The sequence below is a fragment of the Centruroides sculpturatus genome, unplaced genomic scaffold (assembly GCF_000671375.1).
Source record: "Centruroides sculpturatus isolate CEXI.00-Female unplaced genomic scaffold, Cexi_2.0 scaffold1, whole genome shotgun sequence".
Taxonomy (NCBI): domain Eukaryota; kingdom Metazoa; phylum Arthropoda; class Arachnida; order Scorpiones; family Buthidae; genus Centruroides; species Centruroides sculpturatus.
Window position 1 is genome coordinate 921482 of NW_019384326.1, and position 24518 is coordinate 945999.

Here is a 24518-nt window from a genome sequence, read left to right on the forward strand (position 1 = left end):
AAAAAAAGGATAAGTATGCGTGTTTCCTCAGAAAAGAGTGTACTGTACTTGTATGTATTGTTTGCTGGAGAATACAACAGAGAATAAACTGCTCAAATACCCTTAAACAAAGGAAAAGTACGTCCTTTATGAAGGCATAGAGCCTTTACTACATGAAAATGAAAATTAATGAATACACTGTGTACAGTAATTTACCTGATAAGACAGACCTCATAAAAATACTTTATGAGAGCTTTTATACTTTTATAAAGCTATCTATAATGAAAATTAATTAACTAAGGATTTTTTTGCCCTGCCAGGGTGTGGCCGAGTTATCCGGAGTGCCGGGTTATCGAGAGCCGAGTTTTCGAGGTTCTACTGTATTAAATAAAAAATATTTGGATGTGTCACATCACTTTTTAAATCAGAAATGTTAAACTTTAATAGTTTTAAATGTTCAGACCATTGTCCTTCTAACGAGTAGTCAAAATGAACGGAAGGGAGCTGAAGAAAAAGTTAAAGGAACATTAAAAATGCTAATCTAATTGAATAAATTGACTGCTTTTTTATTTATAAGCACACATTTATGCTCTTAAAATATCATGAACCTTTCAAAAAATCTAAAATCATTTAGTTTATTCAACTAAACATAGTTTAATTTTTATTTTACTACTCAATTTCTTTACTTAAACATATTATAAAGATAATATATTACTTTTTGCTTTCATAAACATTTAAAATTAATAATAAATAAATAATACTCAAAGTATTAACTAGAAATAAAATCAGTTAATTGAAATAGTTTATGCATTTGTATCAATTTGACACCACTCTTTCATTTCTATAATAGGACAATGAAACATTCTGTGTTAATGAGCAAACTTTCATTAAAAAGTTAGAAAAAAAGCAACTTTCATGTATAAATTATTACATACTTACTAAAACCTTAAAAAAAAGGACATGAAACTGACAAAATATTCTAGTTTATATCACAGAATGTCTTTAGAATCTTTAAACAAACCTATCTCTAGCTTAAATTTCTTTGTAATTTTCTACATTTGAGTCAGCTTAATTTCTGTCAGCCTCTTAAGAGCATATTATAAATTAATTGTAAACAATTTAAGAAACAATAATCAACAGTAAGAGAAAGGAAACTGCTGTAATTTAATGGAGAACAAAAAAAAAACTAATTCACACCTTTAAAAATAAACAGATAATTAATAATGTTATCCAGTTAAATTAATCGACCGCTCGGACACTGTGGTATCGAGGACCAAACTTCTACACCTCGTAGCGCACACGACATTTTATTCTTTTTGAATTTGGAGTTTTCCTGTAACATAACCAACATCCTTCTTAAGCAATATCACTTTGTTTTTCTGTAAGAAGTCTGCTTTTGCTGAAACATTGGTGTCATTGAGTATGTGAGCAAGTTGACGAGCAGGATACAGTTTTATTTTATTAGATAAAATAAAAATGTTTTTCTATTCTCAAGAATAACATTATTATTATAAAATGTTTAAGGTAATAAAATTCTACATGTATAAATAATAAACTTAGTACAAAAACTATAATAAAACTGTCAAAAATGATACAGACTTTAAAGATTTCTTACATTTGCAACTACTTTCACTTCACCATTCTGCGCATTATAAAATGTTTCTCCTTTCTCCAAAAGTTCAATCAATTGTGTTCTTTCGTAAAGTTCTTTTTCTACAATTTGAATATATTCTTGGAGACAACGAACAGCTTCATCAAATTCGTGAACAATTTGCTGCCCATGCGTCCTATCTATTATGAAATGAATAAAATAATATTAAAATTATCAAACACATTATATTAAGTTAAATTAATTCTAATCTTACCTTTTAAAATTTTCTTTAAATTGTTTACAGTCCATACAAATTTTAAGGGGAAGATTTACCATATAATACACCTTTCATACAATTTGGTTTGAAACTGTGGCCATGAATAGCCATGGCACCATAAATTGCTGTCAACTGATGATTTCTATGGAACCTTTTACACAATATGGTCATGGCAGAATAACCTATGTGGCAGTTTATGCCACTGTAACACAATGTTATTTGCTATATACAGTTAATATTACTATGTCCATACCCTCCTTCAAACACTCTTTTCACAATTTCTTGGTGCCTACCTCCTGTAACATACATTAACTTTTCTGTCAATTAAAACAAAGTGAATTATGAAGTAGATGCTGAATCACTAATTTAATTCAAGAAAGACCTGTTCTGAGGGAAGAATATATACCTCAAATTTTAACAGTAAATCAGTGGAATTGAATCTCTTATTTTAGAATTTTGATGAGTAAAGTGCAAATAATGCAATAATTCATCAAATGTTGCACAGATGTATGAAAGTACATTACACACTTGCTAATCCAACCCTTAATAATCCAGCATACCCCTCCTCAGCACAATTACCTTTTTCTTCCATTTCCATTAAAATGTTAACACATCACACATCTCATTTTCCTGCTTACTCAAGTTTCATGTCAGCATGCACTATAATTTTCCCACCTGCCTCCAAAAATTAGATACTGAAAGGTAATGAATCATGTCATTCGCTGCTTTTAGGTGTAAATACACTCACAAATTTTGGTACACTTGCTAATCAGGCACCCTGCACGTGTAAGAAATGGCTTGATAAGCAAAAATCTAGTGCAATTAAAAACTTGAGATAAGGCAGAAAATGTTCCCATTCCCTTCATACTTGTCTCTATATTTACTGGATGAATCCAATAAATTCTTTGATGTTTTTCGTCTTTATAATAATAAATATGGTTACATGGCATTTTTTTCTCTGTGGTCCATCACAAATGAGCAAACAAATTGAAAATATAAAAAATATTGTATGCACAGTCACCATGAGTAAACATGGTTAGCCCTACAATGCTTACATATGGCACTATGGCTTGCCACTGTTACAGTTTCAAACTAGATTGTACAAAAGGTGCCTAATATATCATAATACAGCAAGAAAACTTTATTTTTTCTATAGTAAATGTGTTACAATGGATAAAACATTATTTAAAATGTTAAGAGTGTAAACTAAGCAAAAAAATAGAAAATAAAATTAATTTTCACAAATGACTTTGAAGTTAATCAAACTAAAACTGAGAAAAAGCACCACATGCAATTGCCAAAAAGGTATAAAAGAACAAATTTGGCACATGAAAAGTGATTTAAATGTTTCAAAGCACTACATGTGGAAGAGTGAGTTGTCCGAAAGCTATCTCCAGTCTGAAACATTATGAATTATTCTATATCTGTTATTTCTGAATGAATGGCTGCTGTTTCCTCAAATTAAAATACGATTAACTATCTTAGAATAAACATGTTTTAAAGAATAAATTTAAAAAATACCTTTTTTTTTATTATTTTTATTTATTTTTTTTACACAGTCGTTTCCAAAAAAAAATTTTTTTGGAAATGACTGTCTCTTTTTATTAAAAAAAATTAAATTAAATTAAAAAATACCTTTTAGTTGGTAAATTATATCAGATGAAGAACAGTCGAGTTTAGATGAGCTGCAGGCAGATAATTTGGTAACACTTTCCAGTTCTATTTTCTTAATTTTCCTTATCTTTTCCATTACTTTTTGAGGCTTTTTAGAATTATAGAAAAGTGTTTGTAAGTTTAAAGTTATAAATAACAAAATGGTTACATCGAGTATATAAATTAACGTACCTTGAACTCAGCGACAAATTTGTGAGATACAGATTGAACTTTAGGATTAGCTGTAGAACAGATAATATACATAAATTAATTTCTTTAATAATTATTGTAAAATATAATTAAATTACACTATTTTCTGTAAGATCCACAAAGCATTTAGACAGTTCAAAAGATATTTTATATCAAAACAATCCATAAACTACTTTAGATTGCCAAACTTCACGAAGACAGCATAAATTGCTAGGTTATTTTGGGCTATATTAATGCTAACTTTAATTAATATCAAAATTTGAGTTAATTACTGCCATTCTGTATAAACATTAATAATAAGAAATTAATTTTAAATTTAATTAAATCATTTATAAAATTCTGAAGAATGAGATCGGTCAGGAGTACAACTCAAACACAAAAATACATGCTTGTTGAAATTAATATGTAGCTTCGGTTTATATTAATTTAGACTTACTATGCAACTGTCTGCAAGCTTTCTTCCATAATTCTGAGAAAATTTTCCAATTTAATTAAATTCAAAATTAATTTATTATTATTATTATTATTAATGCTTATATAAGATGGCAGCATCATCATCATCATCATCACTGTCTACAACTGAATCAAATTTCAATATCAATTAATTAAGATTAGCATTACTACAGTTCAAAATAATTTGGCAATTTAAGTTTCTTAATACTTTTTTATACTTTTAATGAATTTTTTTATATCATTAATGAAATAAGAGCACTCACTGATACAAACTGAACTGGATACTTAACTGTAAATGTTTGTTAAGCAGATCAAAAACATTTATTTAAAATATAATCAATAATCAATAATTATACACACAGAGTCTTCCGATATAAATTTACCATTTTAAATTACTATAATTATGTTAATTATTATCTGAAAAGTATGCGACGTACACCAACCGATAGAGTAACCGTTCACGATTCATCTTTGGTCTGCATTCAAATGTCATGTCTACAACCTCTAGGAAGTGCTGTAACTGAAAATGGCTACTCCATAACAGAGGAGGCATTTTCTGTTCTGTAGTTCACAAAGCTGGACTCAACTCATCATTGTGCAACGTGGGTAATCTGCAAGAGCTGCAGAATTGTGGATGCTGTGGGAGAAATGACAACAGATATGCTGTAGTGAGCGTAGGACGAATTTGAGTATTGGTCATATATGTGCCATTAGACATGAGGTGCACATGTGAAATTATAATGCACCAATTCAAAATGGTAGCATTCTATATGTTATATGAATTTTGAAATATGATATTATTAAAACAAATTCAATTTATCTTATGTAAATATTAATAACTCAAGTGTTATATATATATATATATATATATATGTATATGTATATATACTGGATGTCTTTGTTACATCTAGAATTTCCTATTTATAACTAGAATTTACTGCTGTACAGTACATGTTTGGATTTTAGATAAAACTAGTTTTAACTTTGAACATTAGTTAAAACTAATTTTAGCTACATAAATATGTTTGGGGGAAATAAATAAAGTCATGATTGGGATTAAAACATTTGTATTATTTAATACAATATTTATTGAAAATATTGGTCATACATCTGTTATTAATATTAATTAAAGCGATACGAAATTAATCATACACTATAGGAACATTTTTAAGGAAAATCACAGAGCCATGTCAGCAATATTAACACTAAAACAACATCAGTAATATTAATTAAAGTCATACAAAAATAATCATTCAATAAAGGAACATAAATATAAAAATTAAGTCTACATTACTTGTTATTGCAAGGCAAACTAGCATGTCATTTCAAGTTACACAAGTTGCCTTTTTTCTTACAAAAGCACATCTTTGATATACACACCTTCTTACACAAACAGTGAACAAATCCTTGGCCTGTTCCTAAGGCTGCTCTCCTGGCAGCAGTTCTTAAAGATACATTTGTCTCTGGCACTCCTTCTAGTAACAAGAATTTTTCTCTGGACATGTCGAATTCTGACCTGATCAACTACATTTAAGTTTTCAAATAGGTTCATACTTATTTTAAATTGATTCTTTGATTAATAATAATTATGGTAAATTGTGCCCAAAAAAGGAAACATTTTTTTTTCATAATAATTAGATCTCAAAATATTAATGAATTAACTGCATAGTTAGCAACATTAAACAGTGGCATAATTGAACAATACATACTTGCAATACAATTTATCAAGTATCCTATATTTCATTCCAAATTTATGCAAACCTTGTTCATCCTTTTGAAGAATCACTCCGATAATATTACGGAGATCTGCTTTTCCTCTGTCGTCATCAGTGATTGGTATAATTATATTATCACCGATTTCTACAGGAGCGTGTATTGAATCCGAAGCCAATTTCATTCTCTGGGCCTGTTATTCCAAGTTTAGATGAGCTTTTTCTCTGGCTGCTATTATTTGGGTCTGTTGATTCGCATTAGCTACAGATTCTGGATCTTCGTCACTAGCTGGTATTATTTGAGGTTCTGCATTTGTACTAGCTGCAGCTTCTGGGTCTTCTTGACTGGCTATTATTGTAATTAGAGATTGTAAGCGTTATCACGTGTTAGCTGAATGAACTTTGACCTCAATCGAAATAGTTTTTACTAAGCCATTTTGTAAAAACTGGTTTTGTCTAGTTAAAACTAGTTTTAACTCAAATTCATTTTTGACTAGCAGTAAATTCTAGTTATAACAAAGAAATCCAATATAAACTAGTTTCAACTAGTTAAAATGCATCCTAACTAAAAACTGGTTTTGACTGCAACATATATATATATGCTATAAGTCAATTTACTTAAATTGTAGTAAATATTTGGATAAAAATTCTGCTTTAAGCTAAGATTTTATTTACATTAAATTAATTATTTTGCATTCCTTAATTACATTTAAATCCTGATAAAGAATAAAACATCCATCAAAGCTGCTGAAGACTATAAATCAAATAACTAGAACAGAATAAGTGAAACAAATAAACAACAACTTTACCAGAAAACTGGAACTGTACATGTAAAGAATCAGACCTAAATACAAAATTTCCAGCAAAGAAACACCTAAATTAACGAGTGTTGTTAACCTGAAACACCTAAATTCGACAACATACAATAGTCAAACATTTTTGGCCACTACTTTATTGGCCATCTTCAGGATAAGTAAAACGAAAAATTGTTCTATATATAGAATGTAGCCGTATTCTAATTTTAAAAGTTTCAAAAAAGTTCAAATAAAGGCTGTGACATATCGCAAACATTCTATATATGGAATGGTTTTTTCATTTCACCTTTCCTAAAGAGGGCCAATAAAATAGTGGCTGAAAATGTTTGAATATTGAATTTAGATGTTTCTTTGCTAGAAATTTTGCATTTAGGTGTGATTCTCTACAGAATAAGTGGTTACAAATTAAAGTATTGCATGCATAAATTCAACTAACACAAATTTATATCCAAATGAAAATATCAGAAAGTTTAGTTTTAAATTGCAAGCTTCAATTCCTTAATCTTCAAATAAAATACAAGATAGAAAACTTGTATTTTGTTTACCGCACATTAGTTTAATTTAATCTTTTAATTCGAGTGTAGATGTGCATTCAACTGAATTTACATAAATGACATTCTACTTCATAAAAACTAATTGGGTTCTACATTCCATATTTTAAACTTGAAGATAGCCAATAAATATACAGGTAACCCCGTATAACATGGCACTTCTATAGCACAGATTCACTCTAACACAGTTCAAGAATTGGTACCATATCTGTGCTATAACACGGTACTGTTATAGCACGGATTCACTCTGACACGGTTCGAGAATTGGGTAAAACCCTCGTACAACGTGAAATGTAATAAATTTTTACATACTTAAGAAATAATAGTTCACGAAAATTATTATTTTCGTGAACTATTAATACTTAAGTATGAAAATTCCTTCTGTCAATACACATGGTCCTTCTCGAAACTTGTTTCAATGTTGCCAGATCGCGACGCTTCTGCTTCTGATGTTGCCAGATGTTTTTCCCTTATTCCATACTTGCTTTATTCTTCATATAAGTGCTTAGCACCATATAAGGAAATTTATAAAGATCTTTTAACTAAAAGCAAGCAATCTAAAATTACATACCTTTTGCAAAAGGTAAAGCATGGATCTGAAGATAATTCAGAAAAATACTCAGAGGATAAGGATAACTTGCCAAAAAGAAAATGCTCTCGGTTAATAGTGCTTTTAGTGATGACGAAGAAGACATTGTTTAATTTATATTAATATGTATCACTTAAGACAATTTTAATAAAGATATTTATCTTAATTATGAAAATATAATAGCATGTTTTTTAATTTTTGGAACCTAACCCTCCTTTTCGTACTAGTTCTTTGTTTCGTATAACACGAATTCGCATAACACGGCAATTTTTTGGAACGTAACTACCGTGTTATACGGGGGTTACCTGTATTAAAAATGTTTGTCATTTAATTATAATTAATTATTAGATTAAAGCAGTGATTTCTAAAGTGGTCACTACTACTTCCTTGAGATAAGAGGGCACTGAAAGGTAAGAAGCTTTGGAAAATGCAGGATTAAAGGACCATCATGTATTCTACTAAATGTAACTGTTAAGTCTATATCAAATTTATAGATTACTAATCACACAAACAAACTTTTGCCTAGATTCACATCTTCATATTTTATTCTCCAGCAAATTTTAAACATGAATAAAAATTGATTTAAAAATAAAAATAGTTTTGAATATTTAAGTATATTGCCATTAAAAATAAGTTTCTAATGATTAATTGTACTTACATAAAATTCCACGCAGCTCGTCAATGAACTCCGAACTGTAAACACTCCTCTGATCCCAGACGTTAAAAACACGTTCGACCATCGGCCGAATCTTCTCATCTCTTTATTAATGTAAGAATTTAAGAAATTTTAAAAAATAAAATAAACTAATATTTATTTTTAAACCGATTACAATAATAAAAAATACCTGATTAATAACGTAGCTTCAGCTAGTATTTCTGCAAAAGTTTCTGCAAATTGCGGAGCGGATTTCTTTTTGCATGTCTGAATGACGTCATTTGCCACGTATAATAAAACTAATCTGTGTGAAACTTTTGCTGTTTAAAGAAAATGATATTTAATTACAACATTAAATATACTAAATAAACCCAATATTAATACGCAAGTCATTAATCACTGAATTGTTTGGTTTATATCTTGGCTAGATTTATTTCCAATTATTAAATTTAATATGTGAGGACAGCCTAACCATCTACCTTTAAGCCAAATTACTTAGCTAGGAGTTGCGTGAGGTAATTGGAAATTCACCCTCCATCATCATACAGCACAATTAGAAAATCTGACACACTTTTTAAAAGTGCAGAAGTGCTTTATGTACAGAGATGTTCATTACGGTCCTACACTTGTATTTAAAATTTTATTTTGTTTACTAATGAGGCAACAACTTTTTCGGTTTTGAGATTAGGTATTGTTATCTATGAATGCGAGTGCTGCCGTTAATAGTGAAATTTTGTGCCACCTTTTTGTATTTAATTAGTGAAAGAATATGCAAAGGTAGAATTTTTACCATTAAATGATAGGTAACAGAGAAATAATTTTTTTGTAATATTAATAATTTAGTAATCTACACTTGCTGTTTGGACAATGAGAGACTACGAGTCCGAAATGTATTTTCAATGCTAATTCAAACTCGATCTTGGACTCTGTTTCATCACTTAATCTACAAGATGTAGTAAAGCTGTACAATTAGCCAGCCCTGGATTACATCAAAAAGCAAGAATATTTACATTAAATGGTACCATGCCATTTTTACTTGTCAAAAGATTAAATGACACGCTGCATATTCCAAAACAGAATGTTCAAATACAAACATTACTTTATAAGTTTAAGTAACATAATGTTTGTATTCAAATGCTCTATTTTGGCTGACCACATGCCAGAGATGCGCAGTTTGGCAAACTACTTATTAATTATGGATCTCTTTCTTTTCAAGTTTTTTCCTCGTGTATTGCCTATTCATGAAAACAGCTTTACCTGCTTGTAAAGAGCACCAAAATCTATACAATAAACAGCATTTTATTATAAGATAAAAGCACACACAGCAATTTGTGGCCTTCTCTTATTAGTTCAATTTTAATAAAGTAAAAGTTTTAAATCAAATTATTTCATTTGAGCATATTCTGATGCCAGTTTCTCGTCTGCTTTTTGTCCATTTGATTAAATTAAATTGCCCAATTTTGTTCATTTCTCATCTCAGAGAATCGTGTTCATTTACAATTTTCCTTGCCACTTAGAGTCCTAAACACAAAAGCGAAAACTTATACATCACCTATCACAGCCTGGTAGGGATAATTGCAGATATCTAACTTACATAATTAGTATTAGTTTTGTAACAAAGACACTAAAAAAATAAATAACCAGTCATGCTTTAGGTTACAAAAGGTTGTAAATAGTGGGAAATTGATACCAACATTTACAGTTAATCCAATCAATCCTATTAGCCAAAGTATCACCACAAAAATCTAGCGATTAGGCATTTCTCTCTTTCAACCGACAGAAAAATAAAGCATAAATGACAATTTTTTAGTAATAACAATATTATTAAAGTATTAAATTTCATAAAGAAACACAAAAACATGAGAACAACAGGAAGAAAAACCTTAAATTTAAACAATATAAATGCTATCGCAAACTGTTTGTTACAAACTCTTCTCATTGATTACATATTGTAAACATTCTAGATTCAAAACTCGTAATTGTTGTGGATGATAATCATCCATTTTTCAATTTAAAAAGCTCCTCCATATTTTATTAGCATTTCTAAGTAGGCGCTCATGTGGATAATGTGATTGATTCCTGTTATATTTGCCACAAGTACAGTATAATAAATTGAGTCTACAATATTGAAAATGAAACTTTAATGACATATCATGCAAAGATGGCCAACAGAGCGTACATCACTTTACACGCTTGTAATGAAAATACATAATTTATTTGCACTCTTGCATCCATGGCAACCACATTGGAACAATATATCATTAATAAATAGGTACTGATACATTTATCTCTGTTAGATTTTTTTTTAATTTGGATGTTTACTTTAATGTTTAATTACAATAAAACAGATACTTAATATTTTTTTTAAAACTCTTTCCTCTAAGTGGACACTAAGAGGGCCTTTTTTCTTAGTAAGCCAATTACAAGATTCACCAGGTTCAAAATGGGGCAGCCGGTTGGTGAGATGGGACCCAATGTATCCAGACAGACCATTCTCCAAAAAATTTCCGGGATTTTTACAATTACATCCTAGATTCTCCAGCACAATAGGCTGTCACCTTAACTGCTTGGTCATCTAGTCATCCAAATTTAATATTATACTTCTATATAAATAGGTAGCAAAGCCAAAAACAACTATGATTAATATAGAAAACATTTTCTATCATTTCTTATCAATCAAATATTGCTTGCATGTACAAATAATGATCATTCAATCTAATTTTCTCACCACATTGCACAATAGCGTAAGGTCATTATGTTACGTCCAAAAATATAGTTACAAACCCTGTGTTTTGATGTTAAAGATTAATTTAGTGTTTGAAAGAATAAATAAAACACGAGATATACAAATAAATATATATATTATCATCATCAACAGGCTAATAAACAGAAGAAAAGTTTTTCAAAACTGACAAAATAGAACAGCATTATCTATCAGTTTCAGTTTAAACATATAAAAAAATACAGTAAAACCTGCCTAAAAATGGAACCTGAATAAAAAGGAAACTTGTCTAAATGGAAAAAAATCTTTGGTGTGGAGCTACAAGCTGAAAACCTGTTCAACACAAAAAAAGAAAAGGTTTCTGGGCACAAAGAATGTAATGTAATCTGAATAAATAGAAAAATTAAGATTTCACTTGTAGAAAAATCAGTAAAATCACTTCCAGGTATAACAGTCGTAGAGTATAACAAACTGCATTTGGAGAATGATTTTGAACCTTGTCAGAAAAACAAAGATCACTGTTGCAATTAAACAGGAGCAGGATTTATGTAAAACACTCAAACTCCAGCAGTAATGTGGAAAATTAACACTATAGATCTAACATTTATGAAGATCTTATGTACCTATCTTCAGATTCTGAAATCTTTTAAATGCAAAACAGCACTTGTTCTATGTTAATTTTCAACATTACTGCAAGAGTTTGGGTGTTTTATGTAAGTTAACTAGGAACAGAATTGAATATTTTAAAGAATAAAGAAATTTCAAGAATAGGAATGCATTTGTGGGAACTGAGTTCTCAAATACAAGTGATAAATATAATTTATGAAAACAATGAGAATAAGGCAAAGCAGTGTTGCAAATTTGCCTTGTATGGATTAATTGGTAACTAACTAACAATTGTACACAGAATAACCACTTAATGTTAGTGTTTTATCCTTCAGTATACTTATTAGAATACATTAAGCTCATTAACCCACTCGCTACTGCTGCAGCAGTAGCAGGTGTTTCAAATGTAGTTTTTCTCACCTAACACACTTAGTTTTATAATATCCAGTTTAGTCTCCATGGTAATCAAGCCACACTTCTTGCATTTATCTCCACTGCTAGATTTACTATTACATTTTGAATGCATTTTTGAAGCACTAATCATAAAACTTCATAAAAATTGCAAACAATAGCAAAAAATGCTGTTACTCCAATGTTTCCAACTTCAATGCCTTCTCACGAGTGGCAACAGAACTTCAGAATCCATACTAAAACAAAAGATAATGATACAAGATAGAAATAAAATCGACATTGATTATTTATTAAAAATTTTATTACTGGCCAAAGACCAATTTCAATACACCCCAATTTTAGACATAAGATCAAATTGTTTGTAAGCAGGGGAGCTCCTATACTTTAACTACTAAGCTAATAGAATCTCATATATTAAACTTGTAAACTGTTTTATATTATGTCTAATATTCTTAACAGCAGAATAGTAAATTTCTAACAAATTAACATCCACTATGACATAATTTGTTACAACTAGAAGCCTTTTGTGATAAAATTATTTTTACATTCCCTCAGTTTCAACTTGACAACTTTAATAACGCTATGTTGCAAAAAATGTTTATTTATTCATCTAAACATAACACAATTTCCAGAAAAATAATATTTTAAAGCTATAATTGATTTGAGCACATTTAGTTTATTGTTTAGTTAAGTCTACAACACTTGGGCGATCTGACTAAGGGGAATGCCTTCCGGGAAATCTTTTTAAGGTCTTTTTTAAATTAGCTCCTCCCTATTCAAGCATTACAGATGTGGAGAAAACCCAGAAAACTCCACGTGGCTAACCTGTCCTGATGAGGTGCAAACCCATGACCAAACTCCCGGAGTTCGGGGAACAGAACCGCTTAGCCTTTGGTGGGCCACAAATTTAGTTTATTTATTTATTAAATGTACCACCGGAGGTGAGTTGATTTTTCTTTATTGTCTTCAGTCATAGTTTTTTGACAGCGGTGTGTAAACCAGGTAAAAATATTGGCATTTGAAAATATAATGGCATTTAACGCAATGATTTATTCTTCAACACTAAGGTTTAGCTGGCATTTCAATTTTTCATCTTTATCACCATGAAAGCAGTTAACTGTCTGCGACTGAAGAAATTGGAGAAATAAAGTTAATAGAAATTTCAAAACGTTATTATTTTGTAAACGCATTTGTAATTTGTTCCGATTAAGCAATTTCTGTTATATTTATTGTGCAATGTTTATTTTTATGTAATGGAGAGCAATCTGAAATGCTTCCTGCTATGTGGAAACACATACCTTTATTCCATCAATTTAAATAAAAACAAAGAAATTTGCAATAAATTATTATACTTTTTATACTATTTAATAATTTTCATCATTAATAAAATTTAATAATTAATATAATAAATCATAATAAAGACATAACTTACATTTCTTTAATGTTTTAAGCCATATGTCAACGATTTTCTTGTGCTGTGACTTGTGATATAATATCCATAAGGACAATGTTTGGATACTATCTTGAGAATTTGTGACAAGTTGAAATTTCTTCTCCAATTTCTCTTCATTTAACTTAGAACTTGCCATTGCTATAATAGTAAAAATAATGAAATATTTATATGTATTAATCATCAAAATAGTATAAAAAACTTAACAAAATTGTTTATCAATAAAATGATAATATAAAATGATGATATATTTGATAATAAAACTATATTTAAAAAACAATAGCGAGACTATTATTTTACATGTAGGTATTTCGACAAAATTCAATGGACTTAAATTTNTCTAAACATAACACAATTTCCAGAAAAATAATATTTTAAAGCTATAATTGATTTGAGCACATTTAGTTTATTGTTTAGTTAAGTCTACAACACTTGGGTGATCTGCTTAAGGGGAATGCCTTCCGGAAAATCTTTTTAAGGTCTTTTTTAAACTAGCCCCTCCCTATTCAAGCATTACAGATGTGGAGAAAACCCAGAAAACTCCACGTGGCCAACCTGTCCTGATGAGGCGCAAACCCATGACCAAACTCCCGGAGTTTGGGGAACAGAACCGCTTAGCCCTTGGTGGGCAACAAATTTAGTTTGTTTATTTATTAAATGTACCACCAAAGGTGAGTTGATTTTTCATTATTGTCTTCAGCAGTGGCGGCCTTAGGGGGTGGTGAGCAGGGCAATCGCCTGGGGACTCGCTCTTGCAGGGGCCTCGTGCAACAACCAAGTAGAAAAAAGTTGATATTTAAAACTTTTTATTTTATCCTTGGCTATTAGTTATAACAATAAAATAAATTTAATTTATAGTACAGTATATATTAATATTAATAAGTGCCTACTATTTCAATTCACATACTTTGCACAAAGGACAAGGGCCTCGCAAAGATCTGCCGCCCAGAGCCTCGCAATGGATAAGGCCGCCGCTGGTCTTCAGTCATAGTTTTTTGATGGCGGTGTGTAAACCAGGTAAAAATATTGGCATTTGAAAATATAATGGCATTTAATGCAATGATTTATTCTTTGACACTAAGGTTTAGCTGGCATTTCAATTTTTCGTCTTTATCGCCATGAAAGCAGATAACTGTCTGCGAGTGAAAAAATTGGAGAAATAAAGTTAATAGAAATTTCAAAACGTTATTATTTTGTAAACGCATTTGTAATTTGTTCCGATTAAGCAATTTCTGTTATATTTATTGTGCAATGTTTATTTTTATGTAATGGAGAGCAATCTGAAATGCTTCCTGCTATGTGGAAACATATACCTTTATTCCATCAATTTAAATAAAAACAAAGAAATTTGCAATAAATTATTATACTTTTTATACTATTTAATAATTTTCATCATTAATAAAATTTAATAATTAATATAATAAATCATAATAAAGACATAACTTACATTTCTTTAATGTTTTAAGCCATATGTCAACGATTTTCTTGTGCTGTGACTTGTGATATAATATCCATAAGGACAATGTTTGGATACTATCTTGAGAATTTGTGACAAGTTGAAATTTCTTCTCCAATTTCTCTTCATTTAACTTAGAACTTGCCATTGCTATAATAGTAAAAATAATGAAATATTTATATGTATTAATTTATAATTGTTTTCTTCTTTAATATAAATAATAATAGTTGTTCTGAAACTGTTTAAAACTAATTCATGCTCAAACAATGATTCGGTAACCTAAATAATGCTGGCAAGGGCGCTTGCTTGACTTTCCCAGCACTTGAACGGGAGGTTAAGGTGACCATTAGGAAGTCCAATAAGTTTCAATTAATACTATGATATAAAATTTCAGTAATAAGAAAAGCTTAAAGGCAGTAATTTTGTTAAATTATAATAAAAAAATCCTTATTTAAAAAAATAAGTTTGAAAAAGACCACAATGCTAGCTCAAAGTGGAAATTGTGTAAAGTGCCATTTGTTATGAAATGTCATTAATTAAAAAAAATATGTTTTATATTAATAATTATTATAAAAAGGCAGAAAATTTTAGAGTAGGGACACGAGACAATTTCACTCATTTAAAATATTTTAAATGTCAGTAATAAGTAAATGTTTCATTGAGTCTGACCCCGCTGAAGACACAATACATGATCCCCCCTATCTCCCCATTCCCTTGAGTTCTGTATTCCAAAATTTAATAGCATCAATGCTCATTATATACAAATTACCATGTCATATTTTGTTTCTTAATCTTTACTCCATCCTAAGCTATTAAACAGAATAGACAAAAACACACACACATACACAAATCTAAAAGATTTCTATTTTCCTAATTTTTCAATCTGGATGACACACAGTTGAAACATTTTTTTGGTCCATAAATACTTTTCAAAAAAGTGCTGGCATCCGAGAGACTCCGTGCAAGCATTTGTATACACATTCCAATGCAGGAAAATGTGAGAATTCACACTTTTCCTTACTTGAAATAGATTTATATTTAAAAGAATTATCATTCCTTATATTTTCTGCTATTTTTTCATCTCTACAAACACACACACACATATACATAAACCAATTAATTTTAAACAGGAGCACAGTGAACAATGGATCATCGCATGCAATGTAGTGCAACAAAAATGAATTAATTTTGACCAATGTAAACTGTTAAAACTGCAAACTTTTTGTTCATGTCATAACAGTTTTATTGAGACATCATGAACTACTCGTACATCAACCTTTACTTCCCAGCATTATTTTTTAATTAAACAAATGTTTTGGACTCACTTGATAAGCTTTTGTACATGAGAATTTCCTTAGATATTATTTAATTAGTTTTAACCAAACACAGGAATCTTATCTGCCACCTTCTTTCTATGTAGAAAGAACATACATGTCTACACTACTGTAGTATACAGTATTTTTTTATAGGCCCATTCCATGAATTTCCCATATAGAATATGGCAAACTTGTAGAATAGACCCATATTCTATATGGCAAACTATGAATTCCATAATCAGCATGTAATTAAGTTTCAAATTGACTTGGTGTGTTAGAAAATGTGATAAGATGGCAACAGTTGAGAAACTGACCACTATTGAGAAACTGGAGGATTCTCCAATTTGTCTTTGTGGCAATTTAACATAAAAATGTTACTGATAAAAGATTTGTGGTTATCAATAGAATCACCAATAATGGATGGAGAACTAACTAAAAAAAGAAATGATCACAAAGATGTTGATCAGAACTAAAAGTTATGATCAACATGATTTGGGAACAATAGTCTTTTTCATTCAAGACCATGTAAAGGCAGATGAACAACACTACCACAGCACAAGAGACATGGAACAGACTTGCAAGTCTCCACAAGGATAAGAGTATGAAAAATATTGTAAATGACCGAAGGAACTGATACTCACAGTAAAAAATTCACAACTTTAAACTCCAATAACAAGTTTAATTAACAGAATAAAGACATTTTCAACCAAATTAACTGTCCTTTTTCAGTTAACGAACAACTGAATACAAAGCTTGAACATAAAAGAAGAAAAATTTAAACATTAAATTTTATGTACAAAATTTTGAATATAAAGGTAAGTAAAAACAATAATAAACATGAAATGTAACATTAAAAAATAACAAAATTTGATAAAGTTAAAATTCATATAATGTACGCCACATGGTAGAGAGTACGTCCTTATCATGGTAGTCGATGCATGTAGAAGATTTCTTGTGAGTGTTATAAATTTCCAACCCCTGTAAATACTTATGAGAGTCGGCATTCTCTGCAGGTCTGATAATTTTTGCCACATCCCAATTCACCTGGATGTCTTGGTGGTTAGCATAAGCCACCCAAGCTGTATTAGAGATGTTCCTGTCAACAGTATATCTGTGTTCTTTGGTGTAGATTCAGTCTGGTAGTCCCCTTTTACACAAGTTTCATCAAGAGTATGTTACGAATACTACAACTGAAATAGGAACTGCACTTTATTGAATATGATAGGTGTTCAGATATGCAGCAATATATTAACCAAATTCAAAATTTAATAGATTAATTGAGACAAATTGAATGTAACACAGATGACCGATTGTCAGAACAATACAAAAGTTTAGTTATAGCATTAGCATATGCTATAAACATTGAACTTAGTTCATCAGTGGTAAAGACAAAATTAGTTTTTTCTCAATTTTAAAGGACCATCGAATCCAATGTGCACCTGATTTTCGATACATCAAAACTCAAAACAAGTTAGCTTGTGAACATACTGCAACGTGCACCCTATAACACGTGACCATGGAAAGTTAATGTATTGAAACATCAAGCAATAAATGCATTTTTGAAAAACATTTTATTACAGTGCTTTACAATATTCACATTTTCAAATATAATCAGTTATTAGTCCATTATCAGATATAAAAAAAATCAACAAAATAACACAAAATCAATGCTTAATACTAAATGATATGCTAAATTATATCAGGCTATATTACGGTTACACTTATGAATTAGATATTGAGTAATTTTGCCTAGAGGTAGGCGATTAAGTTCTCATCTCATAATAAATTTTATAATTATAAATAAACGAATATGTAATATGTAATATTTAATTTAGAAAGTTGTGAAAGTAAAGAATCAGCCCAGAATGGGACTCAAACCCACAATGCTGATCGTGCAGATGCATTGCCAGTTATTCTATCTAGCTCTCGATCCAATCTTTGCCTCCAGAACTATTAATAATTTAGATATACATCTAAATTACATCTAGGCAAAATTACTCAATATATGATTATTAAATGCAGCCATTACAATCCAAAGATTGTTTGATATTAATCAAGAATTGGGTTATTCAATGTTTATGTTTGTATATGTCATATTAAAACAGAGATTTCATGTTGATATACAAAAGCATGAAATTTTCCAGATACCAATAAACTTATGTCAAAATATCTGTCTACATATTCTTCAGCATAACAGATAACTTTTCGTTTAAACTTAGCTTCATAGAAACTAATCTGATGGATATTGTTCACTCAGCTTATTGAAGTTAAAAGACCATCAAACCATTTCAAAATGAAAACCATAATTAAAACCAAAATGAGAGGAATGTGTATCATGTCTAGACCGATGACATAATATGTGCAAATTGCCAAGAAGAGTGAGAAGCAAATGACGCAAATAAGACTGCATTAAGTTGACTTTGTGGTCGATTCTAACATTCTAATATGATCCCAAATTTGGAGACTAGAGAAGTTAAAAGAAAGGTGTGCATTACAGTGAAGAAAACATGGTATTACACGAGGCATCTGGCCATGATGAAAATGATAACAATGTACCAGAAACAGTTTTAAGTATAGTAAAGAAAATACATACCAATGACCATGAATCTACAAACAAAAATTATGATAGTGAAGCTAGAACTAGTCATGAGAACAAAGGATCTCGTGATATAAAAAATATAAGGTTTAAGGAACAATGTTGGGAGGATCCAAATCCAGACTTTCATTATGTTTATATCATTATCTCCTAACATCTCATCGTAGTTATACTTTCGTTAAATAACTGTCAACTTTTACACCTGGGAGCTAAACATCTGTTAAGTTCTCAGGCCTAGTAACGACGCTTTCTCATCACCTTTCAACCTAATAGTTCGATTTCAACAGTACAACATAGAGAACAGAACAACAAAATGGGCAGTCGTTGCCAGTTCTTCAATCGGACTACTCGATTTAATTTTCCTGTGAAACTTTTTCGTATAACCTGTGCTCTTTTTTTTGGATACCTCGCCTAATATCTCGTCTTGCCTAATATCAAGGAATGCTGGAACTATTGGAATTAGAACTGTCTTGCCGACAGGCTACCAATCCAGATATCATAAAAGGTATTTATTGCCACGCGTATTTACTGTAAACTCTCTCTCTCAGGAATCGTGGAACGTTAATATCCGATATATATATCTAATATCCCTGGAGCCAATGTATCTACAATCTAGTATTGTTAAGATCAAAATGTTGTATGTCCTGTATGGCCTATCATTACCGATTAAATAGTTGTTACGTTAAACCGTTTCTGAGTAAGTCACTTCCGGTGCGCTGTCTCTCCCTCCATCCTGAATCTGATCACTCCATTTCACGACTGCTCACGTGACCTAGTTAGTGCGGCTTCCATGTCAAATGAGACATGGTGGTGTCATCCTGACAGGGCATTGAAGAGGTGCCGACCCTTCGGTCACAATGTTATAGTGTAAGAGATATGATCACGTGGCATTTCAGTGCAGCCACAACAGTCATAGTGCAAAATTCAGGGATCAAATGATCCTGTGCTCCAATATAAGTAATAGCATTGATTCAGTATCTATGGAATGGTTAACAGAAGTAGTGTTCATCACATAAGTTGTGTTAAATATTGGTTTATAAACATGACCCCATTCAATCATGTTATCTACACAGCTAACAATATGATAATAAAGGTCCAAGGTCAAGGAAAAATTAGAGTACAACCACCAGATAAGAGAAAAAGTGATTAACTGTCTGATGAAGAATGTCGGTATGCACCTGAAGCCACAGTGAATATATTATCTATCAGTCAGTTGTCCAAACAAAATATGGTGATATTTTATGTAATTAAGTCACATGTTTTGGGATCACTCCAAATAAAGTATTTAAAACTTGTTTATATGCAAAAAAAATCAGCATATTATTTTTAACACAAGGTCAGTCAAAAAAATCTAAAGCTCCTTTAGAACTAATACATAGCAATTCATGAAAATCAATGGGTATAATGTCCACTGGTGGTGCAAAATACAACTATAACAGTTGGATTAAGTCTATTTTATGAAAGAAGAAAGTGAGGTACTCAAATATTTGAAGTTTACAAGAGAACCATAAAAAAAAACAAATGGGATGAGTTATAAAGAGAACTAGGACACAAAATGGCAAAGAATACATAAGTAAGAAATTCAAGAACATATTGGACATCATTCATAAATTAACAGCCCCATATAGCAATGATGAATCAGATTAGGCAAGGTGTATGCTAATGAATGCTAATCATTTGGCAGAATATTACGGAGAAGCAATATTTGCAATCCTTGCAGCTTCCAAATACTTAATCAGACACCTCACAAAAATAACAAAAGCCCATACAAAAAGTGGCTACAAAAGAGAGAGCACATTTAAAACATCGAAGTCTTTGAATGTATTGCTTATGCTTGAATGTATTGCTTAATGTTTGTGCATTTAAGTGCACAAACACAGTAAAGTCACAAATCTGAACCTTGAGCAAGAAAATACAATATGCAAGGGCCACCCTGGAAAATTTTAAAATATCAGCACGATTTCTACAGTTTTTATTTTTATTTTTTTGCCATTTCAAAATATTTATCGCCACCAGTTTTACTAATTAATGCAGGTGCTGGTAGTCTTATCAGTTTGCATCTGGAAAGCAAAAGTAACATGTTAAACTGTCATTTATAAGGAGAGGCCAGACATTTGAATCTCCGATTTGAACGAAACTTGGTGACTATGTAGCCTTAAACACAAGCAGCTCCTCGTCAAAATAATAGAATCTACTTTTCGAGCGTTTCCAAAAAATGAGCATCTCAAAATTTAGTGTTTAGGTTTGTAAGTCTTTATTCACAAAACTATATTTTATTAATTCTAGTAACCAGTTATGTATGTCTAGATTAGGTGGACTTTTTTCAACAAGTTCCCACTTTACTGAGTCTTTGGAAGTTTCATCGTCAAATAAGATGCTGCGACTTGCTACCCCATTTTCATATCACTTGTTTTTTTTTGTCCACGTGCAGTAATGTATGAAGCTTATTTGCTTGTGAGGGCATATTATGTAAAATATGTAAAAATAAATGTGTAAAAATAAAGTTTCATTTAACAACATAAGAGTTAAATCTACAGAGGCTATAATAATGCTAATGATGTGGTAAAATAATAAAGTTACACATAAAATTAACGAAACCAAATCAAATCTCCGAACCTACATCATCTAGATCCAGGGCTTAGAGTCTTATTCACTCGGCTATTGTCACTCTTCAATATGAAACTTCCAAAGACTTATAAACTAAACACTAAATTTACAAGAATTCAATTTTTGAAAACGCTTGAGAAGTGGGTCCTATTATTTGGAAAATGAGCTGTTTGTGTTTAGGGCTACGTGCTCCCAAGTTTTGTTCAAATCGAAGACACGAACATCTGGCCCTCCCCTTGGACATATTCAAAATCTCAGCATCAATGCAATAAGATGCTGCTAGAAGTGAAGCAATCGTAACATTTACATTTTAACAATTAAAACAAATTATGCGATGTCTTATGTAAATATACTAGTATAATAAAATATTTTATTAATCTACTAATCAAATTTTAATTTATTCAGGGTATATTCATCAACAGATAAATTAAATTCAAAATTGTCAATGCAAAATAGAGCTCTTACGGTGGCTGCCATCTTGTTTTCTGGAGTATTGAGCACCAAAAAAGATGCTTGCAGTTTGCTGGCAGCAACACTAACAACAGCTGGAAAGTTGTATGAGATTTTAAACAGAGATGATGAGAGGTGTTGGCAGTGCATCAAGATTTTGAATACGCCCCTTGCTAGCAATAGGAATCATTCTTGAATAATTTTTTTAATGAATAATTCTGAACAAGACATTTGATCACAATGCTTAAACAGTATTTCACCAGTTGTGTCATGTCAAAATTTTTGTTTTAGTCTACTGAAAAAAGGTCAAAGTAAAAAGTCATCCCAAAAATTTCTCCAAAATTTCTGTTGGTCAATAAAAAATCCCAATCTGGAAACGCTATGCAACATTGCATAAAACTACCTTCAGTTCTCGATGTCACTTCCTACTTTTCTTCCTGAATTTGCCGTGTGACACCATTAAATCACTAGGTGTGTGGTGCACAGGACTCCTATTGTATGAAAGCTCAACAGTTTGTTGTTTTTGCCTGAGGTGTGATTTGTGATTCAATTTCATGCTAAATGTCAAAACAAGCAAGCTAGGATTTTTCTGCCACTTTAATAAAAAATATCGCCAAGTGTCAATTTTGGCTCTATGCAGCACAAACCTGAATATTTGCCACACATGCATGCCTATCATCTGTATGATCTCAATACAAATAAACTAATAGTGTCTCATGATGTTATCTATCTTCGACAAAAAACAGTTTTGGGGCAGAAGATATATATCATAAGATAACATTTGGCTATTCCCTAGCATAAAATTAAATGGTGACAAGTTCTTCAGAACACAAATTGACAGAAACGACAGAATTCTTGCAGGTGACAGGAGGAAAAAAACAAGCAAGATATCACCAAAATATATGCATTTCATGATGAACTGTAAGACTATGAAAATGATTCAACAGCTCAAAAGGACCAACTGGAGAAATGTAAGAACATATTGAACATATAATCCTCGTACAACACAGCATTCTCACAACATGGTTTCTCTCTCTAACACAGTTTGAGAACATCCCCAGACAAAACATCACAATTTTTAAGTGCAAACCCCATCAATTGGATGTTTTTTATTCAAGCAAGCATGTGTGTTGTCTCATATTTTCCCATGGATTTTAGAATATTGAAATTTTTTATGTTGTTTTGTGCCTTTCGCCCAGTTTTCTTGAGAACCGATTGAACAATTTTTCTTCTTCCTTGTTATAATAGGAAATATTATAAACCAGGTGTTGCCATCGTCGATGATAGCACCAATGAACCCGACAGATGGTTGCCGTGCTTTGTTTTATACATTAAATTAAAAGTTACTATATAAAATTATTAAATTTTTAAAGGTAGGCAAACACAAGCAAATGAAAATATCAAATTTTATGAAAAAAAATGTAGAGAAAAATCAAGATGTTGTTGATAATTGAGATCAAGGACGATAGAAAAGCTCAGATGACAATGATATTTCAACAAAAAGAAAATGTCCTCGTTTAATGGTGTTTAGCAGTGAAGAAAAAATTAATATTAACATGAAATACTTTCAATTGTGATTTTTAGTTAATTATTGATTGCTTTAATAAATGAATTTCTCTTAATTATGAAAAAGAACAGTACAACCCAATCCAACATTTTGTACTAGTCCTGTTTTGTTTAGCAAGGATTTACATAAAATGCCACTGTTTTGGAACCTAACTACTGTGTTACACAGAAGCTAACTGTATTTGTCTTCTTTGTATTAAAAATATTACTGGTAAGGTTTTGGGATAATCACAACATTTATAGTTAATAGTGGAATGGAAGCTTTTGTTTATGGGTTAATAAAACACTCTACGGTTTGTTTACATTTGAGATGGAGGTCAGGACAGGTTCTACTGCTCTGACCTCCTTTTAGAGTAATAAAGTTTGCTACTCTGACTTTGAAAGAAAACTCATCCCTCTCCAATTACAAATAAACCCAATATCAACCAGTGAAATCCAAGATAATTCACAATGAAGTGAAGTTTAATATGCTTACTTTATCAGATCAAATTACAAAACAATAAACATAAAATACACAATAAACACTGATTACCAGAAAACTGGAACTGTACATGAAGATAAGAATCACACCTAAATTCAATATTTTCAGCAAAGAAATTCAATCTTCTAACGTTTTTGGCCACTACTTTATTGGCCCTCGATGGGAATTGCAAAATTATCAACACTCTATTGTCCAAACATCTCACTGTATCATCCAACATCAATACCAATGTTAACAAAACACAACCTAATCGGGCAGTACTAAGCTATGAACCGTCCCTTCATCACTTATACAGAAGGATTGCAAAAGATTTAAACATACACGTAACGCACAAAAGGAAACCCAATGTTTTCCGCCTTCTGTCTAATGCAA

General features: G+C 30.7%; 1 protein-coding gene across 3 annotated transcripts in view; it reads right to left on the minus strand.

The window, feature by feature from the left end:
- LOC111627737 (regulation of nuclear pre-mRNA domain-containing protein 2-like) overlaps nucleotides 1–24518 on the minus strand; it is a 46266-nt gene that overhangs the window by 8970 nt on the left and 12778 nt on the right. For 2 of the 3 annotated variants that reach the window (XM_023371372.1, XM_023371363.1), the window contains exons 2-7: nucleotides 15122–15280; nucleotides 8676–8805; nucleotides 8489–8589; nucleotides 3693–3742; nucleotides 3483–3609; nucleotides 1595–1770 (exon numbers count right to left, since the gene is read on the minus strand). In XM_023371372.1, coding sequence (XP_023227140.1) covers nucleotides 1595–1770; nucleotides 3483–3609; nucleotides 3693–3742; nucleotides 8489–8589; nucleotides 8676–8805; nucleotides 15122–15278 — 741 coding nt within the window. In that variant the 5' untranslated portion in view covers nucleotides 15279–15280. Of the gene's footprint in view, nucleotides 1–1594; nucleotides 1771–3482; nucleotides 3610–3692; nucleotides 3743–8488; nucleotides 8590–8675; nucleotides 8806–13656; nucleotides 13831–15121; nucleotides 15281–24518 lie in introns of those variants that run through there. The other variant, XM_023371380.1, reaches the window with a different exon arrangement.